The 24914-nt window shown below is 34.7% G+C and overlaps 1 protein-coding gene across 2 annotated transcripts in view; it reads right to left on the bottom strand.

Annotated features, from left to right (window-relative positions):
- Positions 1-15758, bottom strand: part of LOC143214845 (protein gooseberry) — a 63222-nt gene extending 47464 nt beyond the window's left edge. For both annotated transcript variants that reach the window (XM_076436321.1, XM_076436322.1), the window contains exon 1: positions 14199-15758. In XM_076436321.1, the coding sequence (XP_076292436.1) occupies positions 14199-14253 (55 nt within the window). In that variant the 5' untranslated portion in view covers positions 14254-15758. The remainder of the gene's footprint in view (positions 1-14198) is intronic.
- Between the last annotated feature and the right edge of the window lie 9156 nt (positions 15759-24914).

The raw sequence follows: 24914 nt of genomic DNA, 5'->3' as shown, positions 1-24914 counted from the left end.
AACATAGTAGCAGCACTAGTAAACAAAAAAGAAATCAAGTAACGGGTTCAATCACAAATATTAATTTTGAATCTATCTAGTCTAAATGTTTATAATACTTTGAGTATCGTCTTCAGAATTCGAAGTTTTTGATACCATGAAAATTATTGTTGCAGTATGCACATTCCATAAATGTATGTAAAAGCAACATCACAACATTCTTGAATTTTTTAAACCTTTTACTGTTTTATATTTCATCCGACAAATTTCTTCATAAATGCATAAAGATCCACAGTCTAATAATCACAGTGAGAAAGCAAATTTTGTACTACCCGATTCTTACAGTTTTCCCTAATTTTATTTATAAACATGCGCTATTTTTAAAATGCATAAAAGACTGGATTTTGATAAATTTAAAAGAATCACGATATATAAATATAACGATAAGCAATGCAAATTGTCGAATTTAAACTATGCGTGATTCATGCATTTTATAAAAAAAAAGTTGCGTATGTACAATGTACAACGCATGTTTATAAATAAAATTAGGGAAAACTGTAAGAGTCGAGTAGTACAAAATTTGCTTTCTCATTGTGATCATTAATACTGCGGATCTTTATGCAATTATGAAGAAATTGGTAGGATGAAATATAAAACAGTAAAAGATTTAAAAAATTCAAGAATGTTGTGATGTTGCTAATTAATATAACAAAGTCGTTAAGGGATGAAATCAATGTTTACGTTATACCTACTTCCCAGAATCAACGTAAAACATTTTTATTTTGCATAGACATGCGTAGTTTAGTGATTATGGTCGTGTATGCATCGAGATTGAGAACACATTATTACAAGAAGGGGTGGTTAACTAAATATTCTGCACTGTCCGTTTACATATTTCTAAAACTTTGTATCCCATCAAAGGGCGCAAGACCACCCTGCAGCAAAAATAAAAGAGGGTTGCAGTGCTGCGAATCATTGAGAAAATAATTTTCAGCATGAATTATTGATAACGGGTAATTGATTGTGGGCGATCACGCTAATATCCATGATCGTGCCGATATGACGCGATAGGGGCTTCCCCGATTTGAATTCGCTCGACGCAACTTGCATGATTAAACTTTACCCTCCAGGCGGTGCTTCTCGATGAAATGCTATTTATTGGAGACCGATTATCTAGGAATTAGTTGCAACTATTTCTCATTTTTCTATATTACAGAATTAGAAGTCGAATTAGTATTAGATACCTGTCTACGACTGTAAACATCATAAAATTTTCTAATAGTTATACATATCATTTATGTATTGAAAGAGAAGAATCCTATACACAATATCAAATACTTAATTAAAAAGCAATATTTATTCTTCGATTTGTTTCAACAGCTAAATTATTTTTAGAATACTGACAGAATAAATCGATATTGAAAATTCATCATAGTTCCATTCCGATTGATGTTAATAAGTCGGAAAGTAAAATATTTCTGCAATGATTATAGTGTTAATGATTCTATCGACACACAATGAACTACTTTCAAAAAATGTTACTGGAAGTAAAATAAAATATTTCTTAAATGATTATAATTTTAATGATTTTATCGACACATAATGAACTACTTTCAAAATGTTACTAGTAAGTAGTAAAATAAAATATTTCTGCAATGATTATAGATCTAATAATTTTATCGACACACAACAAACTACTTTCAAAATATTACTAGAAGTACAATAAAATATTTCTGCAATGATTATATAATAGTTTCAATTGATTTTATTGACACATAATGAACAACTACTTTCAAAACGTTACTTCTGTTTTATGCTCTACGTGATACATTTTGTTAAGATCTACATTGTCTATTGTGGATTATAATTACGAACAGTGAATAATAATTTGTTTAACGTATCACGTTTTACTTATACAACATGTAACAATAAGAAAATTATCTTCTTATAAATTCCAGAGATTATTTAAAAAATATCCATATGTTCTCTCGTGTATTTTATTGAAAAGGTATATGTAGAATAAATTAAAAGATTATACAACATATTAGCTATGGAAATAACTAATTGTTGATGCTATGTTAATGAAATAAAGCAAATATTAGAATAGCATACATAAATAAAATACGGACACATCAAATCCGTAAAAATTGCTTCTTTAAAAATATAAATGCAAAAAACAATTTCCGGTGTAAACATGGAGAAGCTCGGAATTTTCAATAATAACAGAGAGAGAGTCTCCACTAAAAATTACTGTACCATTATTCAAAATATTGTTTACATAATTAAATATTTTGGTAACTAAACAAGTACAAAACATTTAAGTATTAAGTATGAGATATTATGTCAATTTCATACGCATGAAATGAAAGACAAAGGAATTATTCTAGGTCGGAAGAAATGTTTAACACTAAACCTACCACTGCCGGTCAAATGACCGGTTTCATATTTTTCATTTCATAATTATCGAAATTACGAAGTTGCTTACGTGGAAATTGATTCGATAAAATTCCGTATTCAAACACATATTGTTGTAAAAATTGCAGAAAATGTAAATAAATAGAGCCTCGTCATTTTTACAAACTCAACCATGTTAATCGCTTTTAGTGCTCGATAGGTTTAGCGTTAATTTCCGAGTTAAAATAGCTCCGAGTGCGAATGGTTAATTTACGACTGGTAAAGCCTTCGTAATCCGAGTTTTGCTGAATAACAAATATTTGAAGAATGTAGGTGCGTTTCTAGCGGCGAGTATCGAACAAATGTTTAAAACCGCTTTCGCAAACCGCTCATTAGAAGTTTCTCGCGTGTCCTAAAAAGAATCAATCATCGTATAATATCGGTTCGGTTGGTATCGGATGATGCCGTTCGTAACTGTATGATAAATGATGAATTCCGCAAACAATCGGGTCAACGGAACCGAATGCGTCCCGATCCGGTGCCGCGCTGGCTAGGCGGTCCGATGAAAAGCCAAGAGAGGTGAGGTGAAGAACTGATTGTGAGAAGAGGAAGAGTTGCGCGGGTATTACCTGACTGAGTGAGAATATCTGTGCTGTACGGGCGAAGGGGATGCATGTATTTAAAGTTCGGTATGAGTTCCGAGTTGCGAAGGCTTCAATCAACGTGCCGTCGCTCGAGGCCTATCCGATATCAGACATTGGGTACCCACGGCCCTGGCTATGGCTACGTAGTACTTCTACTCTTGTACATACCGACGCCTACGAGATCGCCAGCCTGCCTGCCTGCCTGCGTGTTCTCCTTCGATGGTCGCGAATTCGAACTTCTTTTATTCTTTTTCGCGAACGTGTCCTTGCGGAGGCTACTTCAACACCTATTTTCTATTATGTACAATTTAAAGTGAGCGGAACTCGCGTTTAAACGCACTTTAAAATTGACAAATTTTCATGATTATTTAGAAGAAAAGGACAGATGATGATGTCAAAATGGGGTTATTTACTTTGCTAAACCTTTACTTTCAACATTTATTCTTCGAAATGTGCCGTATTTACATGCCAGAATATGTCGCAGAACGAAACGTATTAAATCAGCGTCTGCAAGTGCGAAATTCGTTTAAACGCAGTGCTTTTTTTCCCAGATGTTGAGGAAATTTCCCAGATATAAATGGAAGTGGTTGATTTAAAGAGTGATCTTAAAGGTATTGTTGTACCGTGTACCTGATTAAGTCATATTTTTGATTTTATGTAACAGAACAGAATGGCGAAAGGAAAATATTTAAATGAAGCTGAAAAGGCAATAATATCTTTTTTTAAAAAAGGGGGAATTGAATCGAAAGATTGCCAAAGAAATTAAACGTTCCGGGTGAATAGTACGAAATTTTTTGAAACGTGGTGAAGATGAAAAACGAGAAAAAATAATATAATAAGTGAAGCGACAAAAAAAAAGAATTAGTTGCACGTTAAATTGTTGCGCAGTTACAATTAACGTCCAGACGTGTGCAACAAATTTTGCACAATGCACCAAATGTTGTTTTCAGGAAACCGACGAGAAAGTCAATATTAAAACAACATCATAAGGCTACCCGGTTACAATTCGCAGAAAATCACATGCACTGGCCCGACGAATGGCATAAAGTCATTTTTTCCGATGAAAAGAAGTTTAATCTGGACGGTCCAGGCGGATGCTCATCGTATTGGCATGATCTGCGTCAAAAGAATGATTCTATCATAGATTAGGCCGAAATTTTCATGGCGGTAGTGTTATGATTTGGGAAACTTTTTCATCATTTGGGAAACTGAAACTTTGTTTCATTTCCCCCAAGATGAATTCAGAAAAATACATAGACATGCTCGATGGGCTGTTAATACCATTTTTAGATGTAATTGGAGAAAACGAATTTATATTTCAGCAGGATAACGCAGCGGGTTCATGTGTCAAGGTATTCCTAAAATCCTTATTTTTGTATGAGCGTTTAAACGAATTTCGCTCACTGTATTAGGTTGGTAACTAAGTCCGCGACCTCCACATTTTCTCAAACAAAATCATTTATAGAAATTAGTTTATGTTATCGGCGCACAGGTTCGATCCAAAATCAAAACAAAGCAATTTTGCAATTTGAAAGATTTTTCTCAACGTTTCGATCCAAGTATGGATCATCTTCAAGAGAATTTTGCGTCTGAAAAATATTGAATATTGTACCGAGTGTTTCACAAGATCAATAATAACCACAATGGTGTTTTAGGGTTATTTAAATCGAAATATATCGTGAACTACTAACTTTGCGACATACATAGGTTAGTACTTTTTTATAACGAATGTCCAACTGCATCGATTGATGTATTAAAAAATACCTCATTCCATTAAAACAAATATCGATGACATTAAAATCTTGTAAAAAAATGACCTTGAAAAATTTTTCCCTTACACCGTTACATGTGGCCCTTCAAATGGTGTAACTTTGTCCTTAGAAGTCTTTTGGATACAATGAAAAGTATCGGAGATATTTAGGTGTTCTGTTTCTTCGGACTCACCCTGTATATGCATATGTATTGTCTTGTAGACGCAAACTTTTCCTTTGAAAAAGGTTCATAACTGAACCGAAACGTTAGGAAAGAAGAAAAGTTTATTGCAAAATTGCTAGATTTACTAAGTGATCGAAACGGTAGCGCCGGAAGCATCATTAAATTAAGTACTAAATGATTTACCCGGATTGCCCACTGAATACTTTTATCTCGAGTGATTCCGTGTAGGGGTGGGTGTGCGAGTTCCCGTAATTTACGAGCTGAGCTAAACTCGATTCAATTGCTCGAGCCGAGTCGAGCGTTTGATTTTTCCTAGCCATTTGAAATCGACGAACTGTTCGAAAAAATCAAACGGCTCGAATATTCGAGCCCGTGACTAACACACGTAGCTGACTGTGCAGAACACAGGCTGTTTGACAAAAATCGCGACTTTACTGTATTCGAGTAATTAGAAAAATTTCGAGCTAAAATTCATTCTCAAGTAGATCGAAGTTTTACGAAGGCTCGAATATATCGAGTACTCGCGCACCACTAATTCCGTGGTCAACATAAGTGCTGCAATCTAACGCTTCTATTATGAAAATAGTGACTTTTTGAACTACATAACTCTCATTTTTGGGCAAAGTTCGACTTACACTGATTGACTTCTGTACCCTCCACATGCACTTCGTATTCATAGTTTTCACTGCATCAAAGCATACGTTTTCACGAATTATGACGAAACAACCACAGTAACTTTTAGAAGTAAACAATAAGAAAAATCTTCCACTATTCTCTGCGGTTTTATCCTTACATCACACGTGCGCACGAGGCATTGAAGAAACCTGGCACTCTTACAATTAGATAGAAACAAAAACTGAAATCAGAAATCACACATGTGCGAATTTTCTGTCTGCATTTCAGCTTTTTATTTTCTGCATTTCACATTCTCAATACTCCCTCTGCTCCCATAATAATAGTATCAAGTGAATATTTAAACGGGAATTATTCGCGAATGCAGCTGTAAGTTATGTTGTAGCGCAAAATTGTCATCTGTCATTTGTTTTGACACATCTTTCAATTTTTAGGTGAACCTATAATTATTATGAATTATAACTATTTTTATAATTTCATCCGCTGATTGAAATCAATTGTTTTATTTCAGTTGAATAACAACCCGTTGTAAAAGTAAGATGAAAAAACAAGTTATGCTGGAAGCAATGAAGAACGATGGCTCCAATAATTAATTTTAAGCTCACGCATACAGGGAAAGCGAAGCTTCGCAGCCAAGGGATCTACCTACAAGTTTAAAATGCAGTAACGAAATTATTGAAAAATCCAGAAATTATCTGAACACTCAAAATAAAAATTAGGAGTACTATTTTTATTTTATTGTTTAATGTAATCTAGTTTTTTGATAATAAATGTTGGGTTCTACATTTATTTTATTTTGCTACTATTATTATGGGACAGATGGGAGTACATGTTCATAATGAGAATAATGTTAGAAGTGAAATACATAGAGCAGGGGTGGCCAACCTATGGCTCATTGGATGATTATAAATGGCTCATTGCATGTTTGAATTGCACAACTGAACCCATCTTCAAATTTTCGACTTCTTAGTGCTCTCAGTTGAATTCATACAGCCTTCTTACTCACGAGTTCGTCGCAATATTTTAGCAGTTTGCAATTATGTAGAATGTGAATTGTGGGGTTCACGACAGCGATCGCCCTGTCGTCCAAGAGATCATTTATCACTATTGTATTGTATTGGGTTGCAACGAAAGTTCTCGTAGCGTTTTTAAATTAAAACTCAAAGATAAAATTAGAATATTTATACATAGAGAGAGAGAGAGAGAGAGATTTGTCCAATAACAGATTTTCCATTCTCTTCCATTACTTTTTGCCATTTTTTAGGTGACTTATTATGTTATTCAATAAACCTATGAATAAATATCTTAATTTTATCTTTGAATTTTGATTTAAAAACGCTATGAACTTTCGTTCCAACCTAATATATCGGTGCTCCAATAAACGTGTGTCTTTTGAACTGGCGTGATCTTTTGAACTGTCTTTTAAACTGGCATGTCACCCTTCATATTCACCCTGAACGCTAAATTTCAAATTCTGGAAAAATTGTTGATATTTAACCTGTGTTGCGTTAGTAAAAAAATTGTACAGGAATGAATTAGGTCTCATTTTCAAGCTTCGAGCTTCTAAAATATTTTCGAATAATGTAACGATGTAAGAGTAACCGGTAAGAAACTGAAGAGTTATAGTATTTCGTCAAAAGTTCTCAATAAACTGAAACGTGTGTAAAAACGTACGAAAATTTTTTCAGTGGCTGAATCTACCAAACGTTTGAAGATTGCAATCTCCCCATGTGTAACCACCCCTTAAAAATTGTTGCACGATTTGTGTTCACTGTTTTACAGAACAAAACTGGGGACACTGTCAATTTGATAGTACCTTTCATTCAAAGCTTAATAAAACGGTCCCAGAAAATTGTACACGAAGTCTTTCACGCCTTAGCAAGGGGAAGTTTTCAATCTTCAAACCCTCCGTTCAGTTTCATTCACGAAACAAAGTTTTCAATATTTTTAGAAACGCTTCAATTGATAACATTTTCGGGGGAGAACATCTCTTCAGTTCTTCACCCGTTACATCGTGGTTTACCACGATACAATTTATTGTATTTTAGGTGAAAATGTTTCGTGGTTTATGAAACTTGAAGTTTCAAAAAATCCACGATTTTTCGCAAATCGGAAATTTAGTGTCGAAATACTTTTCGGATCCACTGTATACGTTATTGGTTGGATAAGTTTGAATATTAGGTTGGTATGTTGTGAATATGCGAACGTAATGCGAATTATAAAGATGCTTTCATAAGAAATGATTTAACAAATACTCCCTATGGTCCATAATAATGCAGTAGCAAGTGAATATTTAAACAAAATCAAAATCAATCAGAATTCACTTCACACATCAACAATCAACTTCAATCTAAATCAATGTTTCATGACATCTGTCATTTGTTTTGACACATCTTTCAATTTTTAGGTTGACCTAATTATTGAGTTGGCAAGAAAGTAATTTCGGTATTTTAAGGTGAAACAGAGCCCAATTTTTTTATTCAAGCAATGAACTTTAATAAATAAAATATTTTCCATTTTGTTCGATAATCTTTTGCCAAAAAGAACAAGTCGGAAAATATTGTATTGAATAAAGTTCATCACTTGAATAAAAAAATTGGGTTTTACTTCACCTTAAAACACCGAAATTTCTTTCTTGCCAACCCAATATTACGAATTATAACTATTTTTCTAATTTCATCGGCTGATCGAAATCAATAGTTTTATTTCCGTTGAATATCAACCCATTGTAAAAGTAAGACGAAAAAAAGAACAAGTTATGCTGGAAGCAATGGAGAACGATGGCTCCAATAATTTTAAGCTCACGCATGTAGAGAAAGCAAAGCTTCGCAGCCAAGGGATCCTACCTACAAGTTTAAAATGCAGTAACGAAATTATTGAAAAATCCAGAAACTATCTGAACACTCAAAATAAAAATTAGGAGTAATATTTTTAATATATTGTTTAATGTAATCTAGTTTTTTGATAATAAATATTGCGTCCTATATTTATTTTCTTTTGCTACTAGTATAATGGAACAGAGAGAGGGAGCATCTTTATTAGAGGCTGTTCGGTGTCGATCGACGATCGAAATCACCGAGATCCGGAACCGCTCAGACGTGAGCGCGTGAGGAACACGAGAAGGAGATGACTCAAGGAATTAGGCGATTATTAAATGAATCTGGTTTGATTCACAAGTCATTCGGCACTTTATTTCCGTACGATGTGGTTTCCAGAAGATCTCGAACCGTTACAGTGAAAATCGTAATAGCGGAACTGCTTGTACAGAAACGGCTGGTCACAATTGAAACAAGTGCGATTTAGAACAGAAGTAGCCGTGGTCGAAAGACGAATCCGCGCAAAGACCGAAGAGAGCCTTTTAAATGCTCTTCGAGCGACAGGCGGGGTCGCACGCGATTGGATTATAATCGATCGCATGATTCTCGAAGACGACTGTTCGAGATTCAAATTGGAGATGTTTACCGGTAACGAGTGTCGATAAACACATCGTGGGCTCGCGAAACGGTAACGATTGATCGCTACTCGACTCTAAATATACACCATAGAAAAACATATCGAACGTCGATCGATAGTCTGCGTAACGACTAATAAATCCTCAATTTGAATCCTGAGCAGAGGCCATATTACAATCAGAACCGCACAAAATCATAATAAATCAAATCTTGTTATTTTCATAAGGCAACATGTCCCTGTTATTTTATAGCTCACTACGTTTAGTGTTAAGAAGGTTCAGAATCTTCTAGGTAGAAGATATTATTATTTGAATTAATTAATTATTAATTATGTCGATTATCAGTGAATACAAACAGAAATGACAAGGGAATTAAAAATCTTTTTATACATAATACTTCTCGAAAATTGTTTCTTTTACCGGTGGAAAATGATGATGATGTCTGGACACCTCTGATGTCCCGAATTAATTCGTTCTCACAACGTTGAATTCAACAACGCGGTTTGCGTAACGACGACACACGTCCGAAGAAGGTCATTCGAGAAGCAGAAAAAAGGCGAAGCGTTTAACAGGGAGGGAATAATTCACTCAAAGCACATCGTAAAACCATTATCATCGGCTGTAAAAGTTCCTCTTGCTCTTTGTAAAAACTTCACAAGGCATCCGACATCGATGCATGGAACATTCTGCAGCTGGGATCCTGTTTAATTCTCGGTGAACCATGTATTCCACAGATGAAACGATCGCAGAGACATTTCGAAAAACCATGTAGTCGGTTCGGTTTTCTCTCAGATTTAAAATTTCAGCGATGCAGAAGATAATGTACTACTTATTAAATTTAATGAACTTTAATTCTTCGAGGACAATCTCTGCACACTCTGCTGACTCTGTCAAAAACGAACTTCGACGGAAAGCCATGTAAAACTTGTAAGATCATCTTGTAACCAATCTTGTAACCAATCATCAAGGAACTTTCAGGCTTATTTCATTGCATTGGCGTTGGAGCTTGCATCCTTTTTTGCGGAAAAAACTAGTTTTGGAAAAATGGCACTGCAGCCTTATTTAATTCCAGTCTTCAATGAATTGCACATTAATGTTCAAACGCCCTTTAAAGTATTACTTTTTAAAAATTCAACCAAATGACCTTATTTTTAGCAATTAGAAGCATTGGCTTAGCAAATGACGTGCAGAAAAGATTTCCAATAAATTGCTATTGGTAGGAGTCACATGAAAAAATAGAAAATGTACTTTTTTCAATTATTGTACGTGTGCATAACTTATATGAATCTATCAAACAACAAATTTAATTATTAAATTTTATATTAAATTAATTATTAAATTTTCGTTACAAGCTCAAATAAGAAATGTGTAAAACAAAACTTTTACTATTTTGTTTGTAATTCAGACTAATGCAGTTTCTCTAAAATTTTAATTGCGTGACGATGTTATCGTCTAATAAACTAACGCATCTAATTTGGTAATAAAATTGAAGTCGTTTGGTCCAATTTTCAAAAAAGTCATTCGAATTTAAAGTGTGCGCCATTAATTATGAGACATAGCTAAAAGAAATGATCGACAGATCTTGTGATATCATTCAGAAAAGATCCGGTGATCAGAAGTCGTTCCCGAAGGATTAACCATGGAAGGGTTGACCATTTTTATAACTATGTATAAATATAATTGAAGATGTTTATCTTTTGTTATTTATGCTTTTTTGCGAGAACTTCTTTTATAATACATGCGCTAATCTTTTTATTTTTCCTAACGTAGCAGCTATTAATTTAATTAATTCGGCAGAAACTGAGTGATAGGATGACTGATTGATACTCTGGGTGAAAATAGATCCTGACTTCCCCGTCGGAAGGTTAACTGACTCTGATCGACCAAAAACAATTACGAAGATCAACGGAAAAGAGCGTCGCTTTAACGCAACGGTGCGTCGAAGACTAGAAAGTCTTGTATGTATCGCAAAATATTCTTGACAAAATCTAATTTTTAAAACTGCCCAAAATTTTTGCTGAATATACCAATTTGTTGTTGAAAAGTTTCAGCTTAATGTTTGAATCAATAAAAAGTTTGAATTCAGCTTAAATCAATGCATTTCTGCAATCACGTGTCAGAGAGGATATTTGTTTTCTCAAATTGATTTTTACAACTTGAATTCAGTACTGTATAACCTTTAAAACGTGTAAAGAACAATATATTTTTATAATTTGTCATATATGAAATAGTTATCAACTAATAGAGACTTTAAAAAAGAGTACCGAAAAGAACCTTTCTGATTTTTCGTAACTATTTCTGGACACGTTAAGCTTTACCTTACAATTAGTTTTATTTTCACGAGTTACTTCAAAACGAAAATATTAACGTCGTTACAATTATACGTCTTATAAGTTTTTAATTATAAGTTCTGAGCCCCTAGTATCAATTCACCGAACAAAATGTTTCAGAATGGAAAGAGCTGATTCCGACGAAGTTGAACAATATTTAATGATAGATGAAACACGTGAAGAATTTACTGGTTATTTACGAATAAGCGTCAGAAGCCACAGAATTCGAATCTGAATGATAATGTAAAAGTGTAATAAACATTCTCATCCAAATATTTTACTTTACAGAGGCCAGTATATTTTTTCCGTTTTCCTATGAATCGTGGCGATTTTTCACACATTTCTGATAAACTGACAAAAAAATTGTTGAAACAAATGTTACTCAGTAATTATGTAATCACCAGTTGCAATTACGAAAACTGTGCAAAAAAACTTATTATCTAATAAAAAATTGAAATTATTGAAACTGTTGTAACGTAATTGTATTCTTTTTTACCACGTTTTTATTAGTTCGCTTTCTTGCCTGTCTGTTCATCAATTGGTACGCCTTCAGACGTTCTTTAAAAAGGTATTGATGGTCTTGGATAAAAAATTCATTAGTTTAGGAGTTATTAATTTTAAAACGAACACTGTACGTCGCTCCAAATTTTATACTTCAAAGTACAATCGTTGGTTCTTATAAGCTCCGAATGCCTATGCAAATATAGTTTAATTAACTAATTTATGGACACCGAAATCGAAGAACAATTTCTTATTTTTTTCGTTAGTAATAATGTATCGTGTTCGTAATAATCAGACTGCGGAAATTGTCTGCATCGATTGCAAGGAATAGAAACCAAATTGAATGTTATTTCTTCCCTTAATGATCTCAATAGAGAAGAAATCATACAATATTGACATCTTCAATTTTTTAAATATTCCAACAATTTTGAATTTCACTATAAATGCATAAAGATTCGCAGTAATAAGTAAATAGTAATAATAAACAAAGATAATTTTATCTGCGCAATTGTCAGTTCTAAAAACCCGTGACAAAATCGTCTCGAATAAGAAATGTTTCTACATCACGTTTGTATTATTGAGATATTATTATTATCAGGAAATCATTATTGTTAGTCACCTTGAGAAAGTATAAGCGACGCATAAGCAAAACAGTATTAACGTTGTTTCAGAATATGATTTGACAACACGGTACAGTCAAATGATCTAGTAGATCTTCAAATTAATTAACTATTTCTAAGAAATGCAGTCATTCATCTTGTTTGATGTCATTTGTAAAACATTAGCGTGATAGAATAAATAGATGTAGGCCAAATTGCACACAATTCGCACAGAGTGCATACAATTCGCACAAACACAAACCGTCGCGCGTCGGTCCAGGCAAATCCGACGTATTTTACGTTAGAAAACTACAGTTTGAACATTTTCTAATCGGTTTATTACAGTTTTTTATCGCAATAATTTTCAATGTACAGAGTAGTTGCCACTACAGGTAACACAAAAATTTTCGTTTACTTTACACAATTTAAAATAACCCTTTGCACTCGGAGCAATTTTAACTCGAAAATGAAACATTTCTTCCAATCTAGAATATTTCCATTCCCTATGAATGAGAGAAATTGGTATAATACCTCATACAATACCTAAATGTTTAATAATTGATTAGTAGACAGCGCACCTGTATGCAAAATGAAAATTTTCATATGAATCGCAACAAACTGAAGTGACACAGAGATTTATTATCTTTGTTAATATGTTTATTTAATAGGTTGAAAATAATATAACAGTATTCTTAAATTCTTCAAATGTTTTTACTGATTTAAATTGCACCTACTCGTTTTTGTCATAAAAATGTATGAAATTTATTGATTAGATGCCTATAGATTTAATAATGTAAACAATATTTTGAATAATGGTACAGCAATTTTTAGCGGTGACTCGTGAGTCACCAGTGCAAAGGGTTAAAAGAGGAATTATCGCCAAACATCGTCGTGCCACGGAAAGTCATTTAAAGATTTATAAACGACGAATAATTGTAGCATACAACTGATAGAATTATCACCTCTTAAGTATAATTATTAGACTGCCGATCCTTATGCGAAATAAAAATGGTCCCAAGTTAATTGTAAGAAATAGGAGCCACTTAGGAATTTCTTCCTAGTTTCAATAATTTTATTAGGCTGCAAATAATGTGTCGGCACATTTAACATCTTTTAACCTTACTACTGTTTCATATCGTAGCGACTCGTTTATGCCATAAATGCACATAATGTCTAATCGTTATCGCGAAAAGACAATCCTTTGCCTCGGGAACAACCGAAAACCGGAAGAGTCCATAAAAGATTTATAAAGGATCTCTTAAGTATAATTATTAGACTGCGAATCCGTACGCGAGATAAAAATGGTCCAAGTTAATTGTAAGAAATAACAGTCACTTAAAGAGTTTGTTTCTACTTTCAATAATTTTAGTTAACCTCTTTTAACCTTCCTACTGTTTCATGTTGTAGCGACTCGTTTATGCCACGAATGTACATAATTTCCAATCGTTATCGCGAATCCTTTGCCTCGAGGACAAAACAATAAGTTTTACAACGAAGAAGTATGAAAATATCCAAGTGAAAGCGACGAGATTCATTTCGTGTTTCACATCAGAGTGCCATAAGCTTCACGGAATGATTAGCGAAGCAGATTCGAAGTTGTCACGGCATAACACGATACAGTCTCAGTAGTTAGACTATCGTCAAACATTGGATTCACGAAATGTCGGAAGGGAATAAGCGATTGTCAGTAGATAGTGTGCTTTCGGAAGAAACCGTAGGAGCAATAACTTACCTTGAAAAGGGTATCCAGTCATGTAAGGTGCCATGTTCAGAGTGCTGACAGCCATCTCGCTAGTTGCTCCAGGCCTCGGGAGTCTACAAGCACCAAATCACCACAAAAATGGAGAAGAAACAAATTGGAGAATTTCGCTTGTTCCTTCGGTATCGCAGTTCGGTGTCACTTTAGCCGGTTCGCGGATAACGATTCGGTCGGATCGCGATCGGCACGGAGAACGCGTCGTTACGGAGAAACGAGCTTGGCAGAGCCACGAAACGGATTAGGCTTAGTGCGAGACGTCGGGCTGCGTGAAATAATGGGATGAGGAAAAACGAAGCGGCATCGGCTTGTTCCGGATGCGAAGTGCGGGGATCGTGAGAGACAGACCTGTTTGCTTCGGGCTCTGGGCTCGAACTGTTCGGTTACCGAATCGGACGCACACTGGCAAGAAGGGAACGCCAAGAAAAGAAAGGAAAAGAAGGGCAGGTACCTGAAAGCGTAGAAGACTCCGCCTTCGTTCCGGGGCCTGTCGAGGAGGGAATATCTGGGATGAAAAGTACCTTAATGGCTCTAGTCGAGCGGTGCATTGGTCACTTCGAAGGTGATCTCGAGGAGGTGGAGGTGGTCTTTTCCCTGACTCCGCCCGGTCGCCGCCGACCGTCTTTTCCCTGTTGGGCGCAGGCCTCCTGTTACTGTTTCACTTTACTCTCCACGCATTTTCCACCGTTCTTTGATCTCGACTCGACCGAAGATCGGTAGCTAAACGATATGTGTAATGATGTTTAATCGATTACCTGTTGAATGATCGGTGTGCGGCGCGAAGTCCTTTGTTCCATCTATCATTAGCTACGGCTGCTGCCATTTCGTCGGCATTACTACTCAACTCTTTCGGGTTAGGTCAGTTAAAAACTGTCCAATTCTTGCTTAGCTTTTTATGTACAGTGGGATATATTTTAACCCATCTCTAAAAGTTGATGTTACTCGTGGCCGTACTCATGGAAGTTACTCATTTAAAGTTTTTCATTCAGTTGGTAACGCTATGAACCAACGGTAAATACGTAAATAAGTGAAAACAAAAGTGCCACAAACAGGAAAAATAATATTTTTCATCGGAGACCCCCTCTTCCCCCTCAAAGATACAAAATACTGTCATTTAACCACACACTAGTTTTATAAAAATATTTTTCGTAAAACATTTATTTAGATTTGCATCAATACTCATCATTTTTTTAACCCTTTGCACTCTAAACTATTTGAACTCGAAAATTTAACGTCTCTTCCGACCTAGACTATTTCCATTCCCTATGATTTCTCGAATTTTGTGGATATGAAACTGGTATGACACCTAGTACAGACACATTTAATAATGTAAATAATGTTTTGAATAATGGTACAGCAATTTTTAGCGGCGCCTCTCCTCAGAGTCACCATTCGAGTGCTAAGAGTTAAACAATCCGACCATTATACAGGGTCTGTCCGGAAAGTAATGTGACCACATTAAAAATATATAATATGTATATTGAACATATGAGTACAAACCTTTAAAATTCTTCAAAGTAGGACCCTTGGGCGTCGACACATTTTTTCCAACGCGACTTCCATGCTTCGTATGCTCCCTGGAAGGCGTTTTCTGGAACCTCGTCGCAGCTTCGACGAGTACTTCCAACTAAAACTTTTCCGTAGGCTACAGGGAAAACAGTAAACGGTATTTTTTAGTTGGAAGTGCCCAAATGACTCGAACAAAGGGTCAATCGCGTCAGAAAAGAAATCGCCGCCAACTGGGTGCTTCACCACGACAACGCGCCTAGCCACACCTGCCTGCGAATCCGCAAATATCTGGCAAAAAATAACATCACAACACTTCCTCAACCCCCGTACAGTGCTGACTTGTCTCCCGTCGATTTCTTCTTGTTTCCAAAAATTAAAAATGTGCTAAAAGTATGCCTACTACGAGAGGTTCCAGAAAACGCATTCCAGGGAGCATACGAAGCATGGAAATCGCGCTGGAAAAAATGTGTCGACGCCCAAGGGCCCTACTTTGAACAATTTTAGAGTTTTGTACTCATATGTTCAATAAATTTTTCTTAAAAATGTGGTCGTATTACCTTCCGGACAGACCCTGTATGTATATTATTTTTCGTTTAAAAATTTTTTATTTTTGCAAACTTGATAGTCACTTTACTTCAACTCGTACATAACTGACTAAAACAGTGACTACTGCAATAACGATTAGGGAAGTGCAGAGGACTCCTTCTGAACAATGAAAGTGAGAGTCATAAACTACATTCAAATTTACCGTACACTATTTAAAAAATGCATTCAAGTAAGATCGAATATATGATTCGGCAAAAACACGGAAAGGGTTAATTACACAACGAACCCGAAGACAACAGATTTTAGAAGGATTTAGAAATACGTGTAGTCGAAATGTAATCGTTTATCATTCCCAGAATGCCAATTTTCTGCAGCTATGATAAGAATGGTTAGATCAAATGCAAAATGGTAAAACTATCGTACCATCGCACTGTGGTCTAAAAGTCAGTTCTAGCGCGAATAAATTAAAAATACTAACTAACGCAAATCTGTTAAAATTTATACTTGTATAATAGTTTTGATATGTATATACATATATGTATACATATGTATATACTACAATAACAAAAGCAAAATTAATAAATCACATCACCGTATTTGTTGGCATATTATGGCGTATTATTGTTGGCAAGACTGTCAACATTCCAGTAACCACATTTTGTTTTTCTGCGTTAGTCAATTGCTACAAATTATAATCTGAAAATATCGAGTTGTTTCTTGAAGTGTGCATAAATTGTGTTACTATCTTGTTATACATATACGATATTATCAGTATGGCTGTAACTGGAAATGATAGGTTTACGTTTCCTTCACACACTTTATGATATATTTTATGACTGATACTTTATAAGAAAAATTATTAGAATGTCGTAAGTTTTACAAAATTTCCACGCATTTGCACGCGTTGCGAAGTATTTTATTTGAAAGCATACTTCACCTCCATAAACGGCAATGAGAAAACGCGATCCCTCGCAATCCCATGTATTATCATTTTATTTTAATATTTTAGTAAACGTATCTACGATCACCCGCTTAGAGTTGTTCGAAGAATGGTTCAAATAGAAGGATTTGAAACGGAAGGATTGCGTTAGTGGATTACTAGAGGCTATTTTTACCGGAAGGAGTGTGAGCGGACACAATATTGAAGGAATTTTAGAGAACTTTATCCAAAACATTGTGAAACGTTGGAAAATAGGCAATAATTATAAAGATAGATTTCTGTCAAAAAATAAGACTTGGTTAGAATCGACCATAGTATTCTCCTTTAATGAGATTAACATTCACGAACTTGAACCCGCAAGAGTTGGAAGGCCATTAAAAAATTTTAATGAATGTAGTATTAGATTATAATAATTATTATATTAATAAACAAGTAGTCAGTATTGTAAATTATGTTTTATTTACTTTACTCAAATATTTAAAAGCAATTTTTACACAAAATGTCAATTTTTTCCTCGCACAACAATTAATTCGCACTAGAACTGACTTATAGACCACTGTGTATCGTATTAGTCTACAGTCTACATACAAATTTTCAGATTTTTAGCTTGACTACAAATATTCTTCATCCGGAGAGGGGTGAAAGTTAGGTAACCCTAATATTCTTTTGCGGTAACGTGATTTATTAGACACGTAAACATCCATCATGAAACCCAGCAAGTAACCGCTGTAGACATAAAAACAATATCGCGTGATCCGACCAATGAAATCGTATGAAGTTCACAAAGCTCCGCCTTTCTACTTGCACACTGCAACTGCACTTGTATCGATTTACATAGTCAATTGCCATTTGTATTATTATTAATTAAACTTTTCGTGTATTTAACTAGTTTGTGGAATCTTGTAGTTCTCGATTGTTTCCGACTTGTTTATCTGCATTCGATGGAATTCAAATAATACACTTTTTAACTTTTAATTACTCACATATACATACAGTTTGGAGCATAACTGATCACTAGACTGCGGATCTTTATGCAAAATAAAAAATGTTTGCATTGATCGCAGGAACAACAGCCAAATAAAAATTGTATTCTTCTTTTAATTATCATATTAAGCTGAAACTAATACATTGATGTCCTTAAATATTTTTAACATGTCCACTGTTTTAAATTGTACGTACCCATTTTTGTCATAAATGCATAAAATCCGCAGTCTACTGATCACACACACATTAAATCAGAATAACTTTTTTATGAATGGACCAAACGACCTCAATTTCCCTGTAAGTCTAGAAGAATTAGTTTAGCAAATGACGTCTAACAAATATGTTGAAAAAATGCATTAATTGAAAATTGATTTTTACAACTTTTTTAGTTGGACCAATAACGATAATTTAAAAGGTGTGTTTCGTTAACTCGTATAAACTATATACGCTCTGAAAATTTCATTGAAATTGGTTAATTTACGAGTTATAAACGATCAAAAGTGGTAATAAAATTTCAATTTTTTAACGAGTTTATAACTCGTAGACCAATTAACCAATTTCAATGAAATTTTTAGTCATAAACTGATTCTTCTAGTCTTACAGAGAAATTGAAGTCGTTTGGTCCATTCATAAAAAAGTTATTCTGATTTAAAGTGTGTGTGTGTGATCAGTTATGTTCCTAAAAGTATGTATACGTAGTATTTATAATTTCAAAACTTTAAATTTAGTGTTTCAAGCATAAACAAGGGTGTCGTCTACATTAGCAAATACATAAAAAATATATCCATTTTGCATTAAAGTAGTTATTAACTAAAGGTTAATAAACAATCTTTAACAATCGGCGATAAATTACTCCATAGTGGTACGATACTGTTAAACTATCATTACACTGATAAATAAAACTTTGGGAGATCAATTTACAAATTTTTCAGAAAACCAAACTTGACATCCTTCCACATTGCGTTTATTAACATTTAAACAAATGTTCAACACTCTTCTTATACAACTTGTTCATTATTTTGTACAACTCAAAAAATATCGAGAGAGAGAAATTTATGTATAGTTTGAAAAGCTGTGTTTAGTAGAAATTACATTTATCATTTTGTTACACTAATGCAGTGGATAGGACAATAATTTTCATCGTAGAAAAAATTGGTTGGTAAAACTTACGTTTAGGGGCGGCAGCTCCGATGACCTTGACCTTGACATATGTTGTCGAGGACAACATTCTGAACAACTTTTGTCATTACAATTACCCGGTTCTCGGTCTTAGTTTTCGAGATATTTGCGAAAAACTGTATCGAATTTTACGTATTCTTCCACGCTCCGTGGCAACGTAAGACTGCCATAGTTTCGAATGAGCTACACCTTAGATAAATAAACATCTGGCGAATGAAAATTATATACATAAAACAGTGAATCATTCGACTAATTTTGTTGATCCTCAAACTGGAGTTCATACACAAAATATTGAAAGATTGTGGAGAGATCCGAGAGCCAGCATTCCTCGCTATGGCATACGTGACTATCATTATATGTACTAATTATATTGCCAAATGTTTATTTAAAAGAACGTACAATTTTGATAAACGCATTGATGCTTTTTTCGAAATAATGAATTCTATGTATCCATTAGACCATTTAAATGCTGAATAAAATTCTCATTTTGAGATAGATAGTTTTCGAAATATTCACAATTTCGTCTGCGCCCCCCCCCCTTACACCACCTAACCCTAACTAATTCTGTTTGCATGATTTTTCCATTCCTAGTTTAAATTCTGTATGAAGGCTATATAGAATGCAAAAATTATGCGATCAGAATTAGTTAGGGTTAGGTGGTGGGGGCGGACACACCATGCATGCGAAAATCCAGAAGTAGTCTTTCAAAATTGAAAGCTCACCCTATATAGAGTGACACTCTGTTCTGATCCCCACAATGTGTTTACAAACAGAAAATAATGGCCACGGAGCATGCAAGAATACGTAAAATTCAATACAGTATTTGCAATAGTTTTTCGCAAATATCTCGAAAACTAAGAGCGAGCACCGGGTAGTTGTAATGACAAAAGTTGTTCAGAATGTTTTCCTTGATAACATATGTCAAGGTCAAGGTCATCGGAGTTGCCTCCCCTAAACGGTAAGGTTTACCATCTATTTTTGTATTGTTTGAACATGGACAGTTAAATTATAAAATGAATAAAATTGTCCAGCAGGTTTAACCCTCTGCACTCAGAATTATTTTTCAATTTTATTGTCTACAACTCGCTACTACATATCTTAAGTGTATTATTTCAAATTTACTTTAAAGAACAGTTCCTTGACTGTTACTTATTTTAAACAGTTCTGTTGACTAATTATATTAAATATAGCTCTCAAACTTTGTTTTAATTTATATTTGTTTTTAACTAGAAAATAAGGCTATTAAATAATTAAAGAAAGAACCAAATACATATAAAAACCCGTTTGATTTATATGTATTTCTCTTTCTCCGATGTCGAATCACACTCGTCAAAGGAGTGCAAAGGGTTAATGCATTTAAACAAGGATTGCTTTATACTGATGTATTCTCGTCGGAATTATAACACAAATTGCAATGATAGTAACGCGAAGCATACATCGATGCGATTGTACATCGATTGACTACGTAACCAACGGTGTAAATAAAGAGACAAACGAAACGCATGAACAAAACATGATAGCGAGAAACATATAAAAAAGACGCGTTCACGCAGTTACAGAGATTCTCGAAAAACACGAATAGATATTGACGTAAAAGTTTATACGATACGATTACGATTACGGAACGGAACACGACGAATTTCGGCTACGCGATTTACTATTAAAGAGTTTACGTTTATTCAGTTACATATACATATATTGTTATTCTCAGTTGTGTGCTACTTTTCGTTCAATAAATATTTAGAGTTTAACATCTGTACTCTTACATATATACATTATGCACACAAAATTATATATTAGTTAACACAAATCTAAAATATCACGTGTTGATTTAACTTATCGATGACCGATTTTCTTTGTCCTTACTCCGAACATTAGACGTTTCAACCTGATTCCCCGCTGCGACAAAGCCATCGTCTCTGATTCGCGTGTAATCACCTCGGAGATTAGCTGAAAGTAAGCTGAAATCGTCTCGACGAGCGTCATAATCCAACACAATAGGCCTTGAAACCATGTTAATACGTGAGACTCATATAAAGTTATGTACCTACAGCTTCATTTTCTTCAACCAGTGAATAATACAAGCAGTGATGTACAATAAGCGTTACACAAAATATTTGAATAACAAATACATTATCAGTAGACTACGGATCTTTGTGCATTTATGGCTTATAAAAATTTAAAACAATGCTGGAGTATTAAATCCAACAGGATTTAGTACGATTTTTATTTGTTGTTTATTTGTTCTGCACGGAGAAATATGGTGTGGGGACACTATTATTTTATGACTGAGTCCACCGCGCCGAAAGTACAGGGTATAAAGAAATTGCATGTCGTGGCTACCATAGAATAATTCTACACCCTCGATTTGGTTGAAATTCAGCTAAGGAAAATGCCGAAAAATTGGCCCTTTTTGACCTTAAGATTCAAGGTCAAGGTCAATTTTTCGGCATTTTCCTTAGTTCAATTTCAACCAAATCGAGGGTGTCGAATCATCCTATGGTAGCCGCGACATGAAATTTCTTTATACCCTATACAAAGGAAGCCGAACGTAGCAAAGGACAGCATGTAAACATGAATCGCGCTGTCCTTCCTTGCGCCCGAAACTTTCATGATCAATTAAACACTGAATTCAAATTATACTAAATTCTCATTCGCTGTCCTTTCAGACTCGCCTGTGCGATCACTGTCCAGTGCCTACCCACTCCACTGCCGGCCAACGCTGCAGGGCGGCTATGATTGATCTCGGCTCGGGTGTATCGGTGTGAACTCCAAGCCATTTACACCATGAATCAAATGTTCAAACTTCTTAATTTTCATTATTTTTTTATGGAACTTTCACTGACTTATTTCTGGCATTTTCTTGATTAAAACAAGACCATACCCGATATAATTTCAACTGTATTTAGTGGTTTCATCGACGGTGAAAGTTTCGGAAGCAAGGAAGAACAGCAACAACGCGGGTCTTGAACTGTGCCGGCGCACAGTGGTCCAAATCGAGAAATTCAGTGACATTCTGCCAAAAATCAACTTTCTCATATTAATATCTGATCGACATGTATCTCTTCTTAAATGTTCATAGATTTCGAAAATGAAGAAAATAAATCAAATATCATTCAGATTTAAATTATACAAGCACTTAAAGTTGGACATTTTAAAATTAGAATCTTTTACGCGGAAAAACTGTTCTGTTTCTTCGTGGTGTCCTGAGGAGCTCAGTTAATATTTGGTTTCGATTTTTTTTTTTTGAAGAGCATTCCTTTGAGATAAGAAATCGTGCACGTCATTAATAATTATTGTATATAATGTCTTGTAAACATAATGTTGAATGAAATAAAGAAAAATCTCAAAATGCTTTACAGTTGACAAGGTGTATCTTTTTTGTCTCGGGGGATCGCGCATTGTAACAAAATAGAATATTTTCAGTAGATCTTCCCCTATGAGATGGTGTAAATATCATTTCCCAGGCTATTCCAGCGTTAAAGTTATTATATTTTAATCCATCCGCGGCATGTCATCTTATGCGTATACGTTTGGATCCAGCGCCGAAACTCCACAACGAACTAATGTAAGACATTGGAAAGATTTGTTTAGATTCTTTTTTTTTACGGAAGAAGCTTTAGAAAGCAGACACAAAGATTTTAAAAAATGTAGATTGAAAAATACAAGAAAATTTTCCAGATTGATTACGAATCAAGATTTATTTTATAGACTTCTGTTAACATCTGATCCGTACGTATCCACTGCACGAATAAACTTGAAGAAAGAACATAAACAATTAGATGCGGAAGCTATAAAATTAATTATTAAATAGCTTCAAAAGATATGCAGTTAAATAAAATTGATATTTGTTATTGTTTTTTTTTTTGTTAAAAATATTGTTTTTTTTATATTTCATGTTATTCGTTGTATGCTATTATTGTTATATTATAAAACCGTTATTGTTATCACATTTTTATAACAAAAGATCTACAAAAATGTTACTAAATCATTATATATTAAAAAATATCTTTTATATATAAAAATTATATATAAAAAATATCTTTTGACACAGTTATGAGGCGTTTTTGCTTTCTTGGTACTTTTTGTATACGTTGATTAAGAACAGATTCCTCAAATTTACATTTTACCCATTCCATGAAACATTGTATGTGTGAAACATAAATATAAAATACACACTTAGGAAGAAAAAAGGGTTTGGAAGATTGTATTTAAACAATTTTTTTTTTAGTGAAAAATATGAATGAAAAGTATTTTAAAATTATTGTTTAACAAATGAAAAAAATATTCATTTGTCTATAGTTCAAATTGACTATTTTTTAAATGAATTTTAGTGCAAATTTCATCTCGATATCTCTTATGGTTCAAAAGTTATAACAAAAAGTCACTAAATTTCTCGATTTGGACCACTGTGCGGCGACGCGACGTCGACTGTCCGCGCCTCTTTCTTTCCCATACGCTCTTCTTCATTGCGTTCGAAACTTTCATCGTCGATTAAACCACTAAATACAGTTGAAATTATATCGTGCTTGGTATCATTTTGCATTAGAAAAATACCACGAGTATGTTGGTGAAAGTTCCATTAAAAAATAATGGAAAACAAAGAAGATACAACTTTGGTGATGACGTACAGGCCTTTAAACTGTGCCGGCGACGGCGACACGCTTCGGCCACGCGATCCTATTTCATTCTGTCCTTCTCTATGTTCGGCTCGTCGATTGAAGTCTCGGCGCGGTCCGTTCAAGCTAACGTCCGTTCAAAACACGGGTGCTGGGACTTCGATTGAAGAATTACTGTATGTATTTGGAAGGAGTGAACTGGGAAATTTTGCCCAACCCGCCATATTCGCCGGACATTGCTCCTTCATATTTCCATTTGTTCCGATCCATGCAGTCGGCCCTATCTGGAGAGCAGTTCATTTACTATGAAAGTACAGTAAAAGCTCCTTCGTTGTCCAAAGGCCGGGGGTTTGAGAGAACAACGACCGTGCCCGGACACTATTTTTGATTTATGACTGCGTCTAGATATCGCGCCGACCGCGCCGAGTGAGACTTCAATAGAGAGCCGAACATAGAGAAGGACAGAATGAAATACGGATCGCGTGACCGAAGCGTGTCGCCGTCGCCGGCACAATTCAAAGAATGTCCTATACGCTGTTCTTCGTTGCGTTCGAAACTTTCATCGTTGATTAAACCACCAAATAATGTTGAAATTATATCGTGTTTGGTGTCATTTTAATCATAAAAATGCCAGAAATATGTTAGTGAAAGTCCCATAAAAGCCTAATGAAAATTAAGAAAAGTTTGAGTATTCGATTCACTCGAGTCAATGTCGTGGTGTTTACACCGATATACCCGAGCCGACATCAATCGTTGCCGCCGTGCGGAGCGATTCGGCGTTGACAGGCAGTGGAGTGGGGAGGCACTGGGCAACGATCGTGCCCACGATTTTGGACAACGAAGGAGCTTTTACTGTATCCGAAATTGGCTCGATGAATGGATTGCATCGAAACAACCACATTTTTTTCTTTGAGC

Source organism: Lasioglossum baleicum, chromosome 13 (assembly GCF_051020765.1).
Source record: "Lasioglossum baleicum chromosome 13, iyLasBale1, whole genome shotgun sequence".
Classification (NCBI taxonomy): Eukaryota; Metazoa; Arthropoda; class Insecta; order Hymenoptera; family Halictidae; genus Lasioglossum; species Lasioglossum baleicum.
Note: the sequence above shows the minus strand (reverse complement) of the source record. Positions and strands in the feature narration are given on the sequence as shown.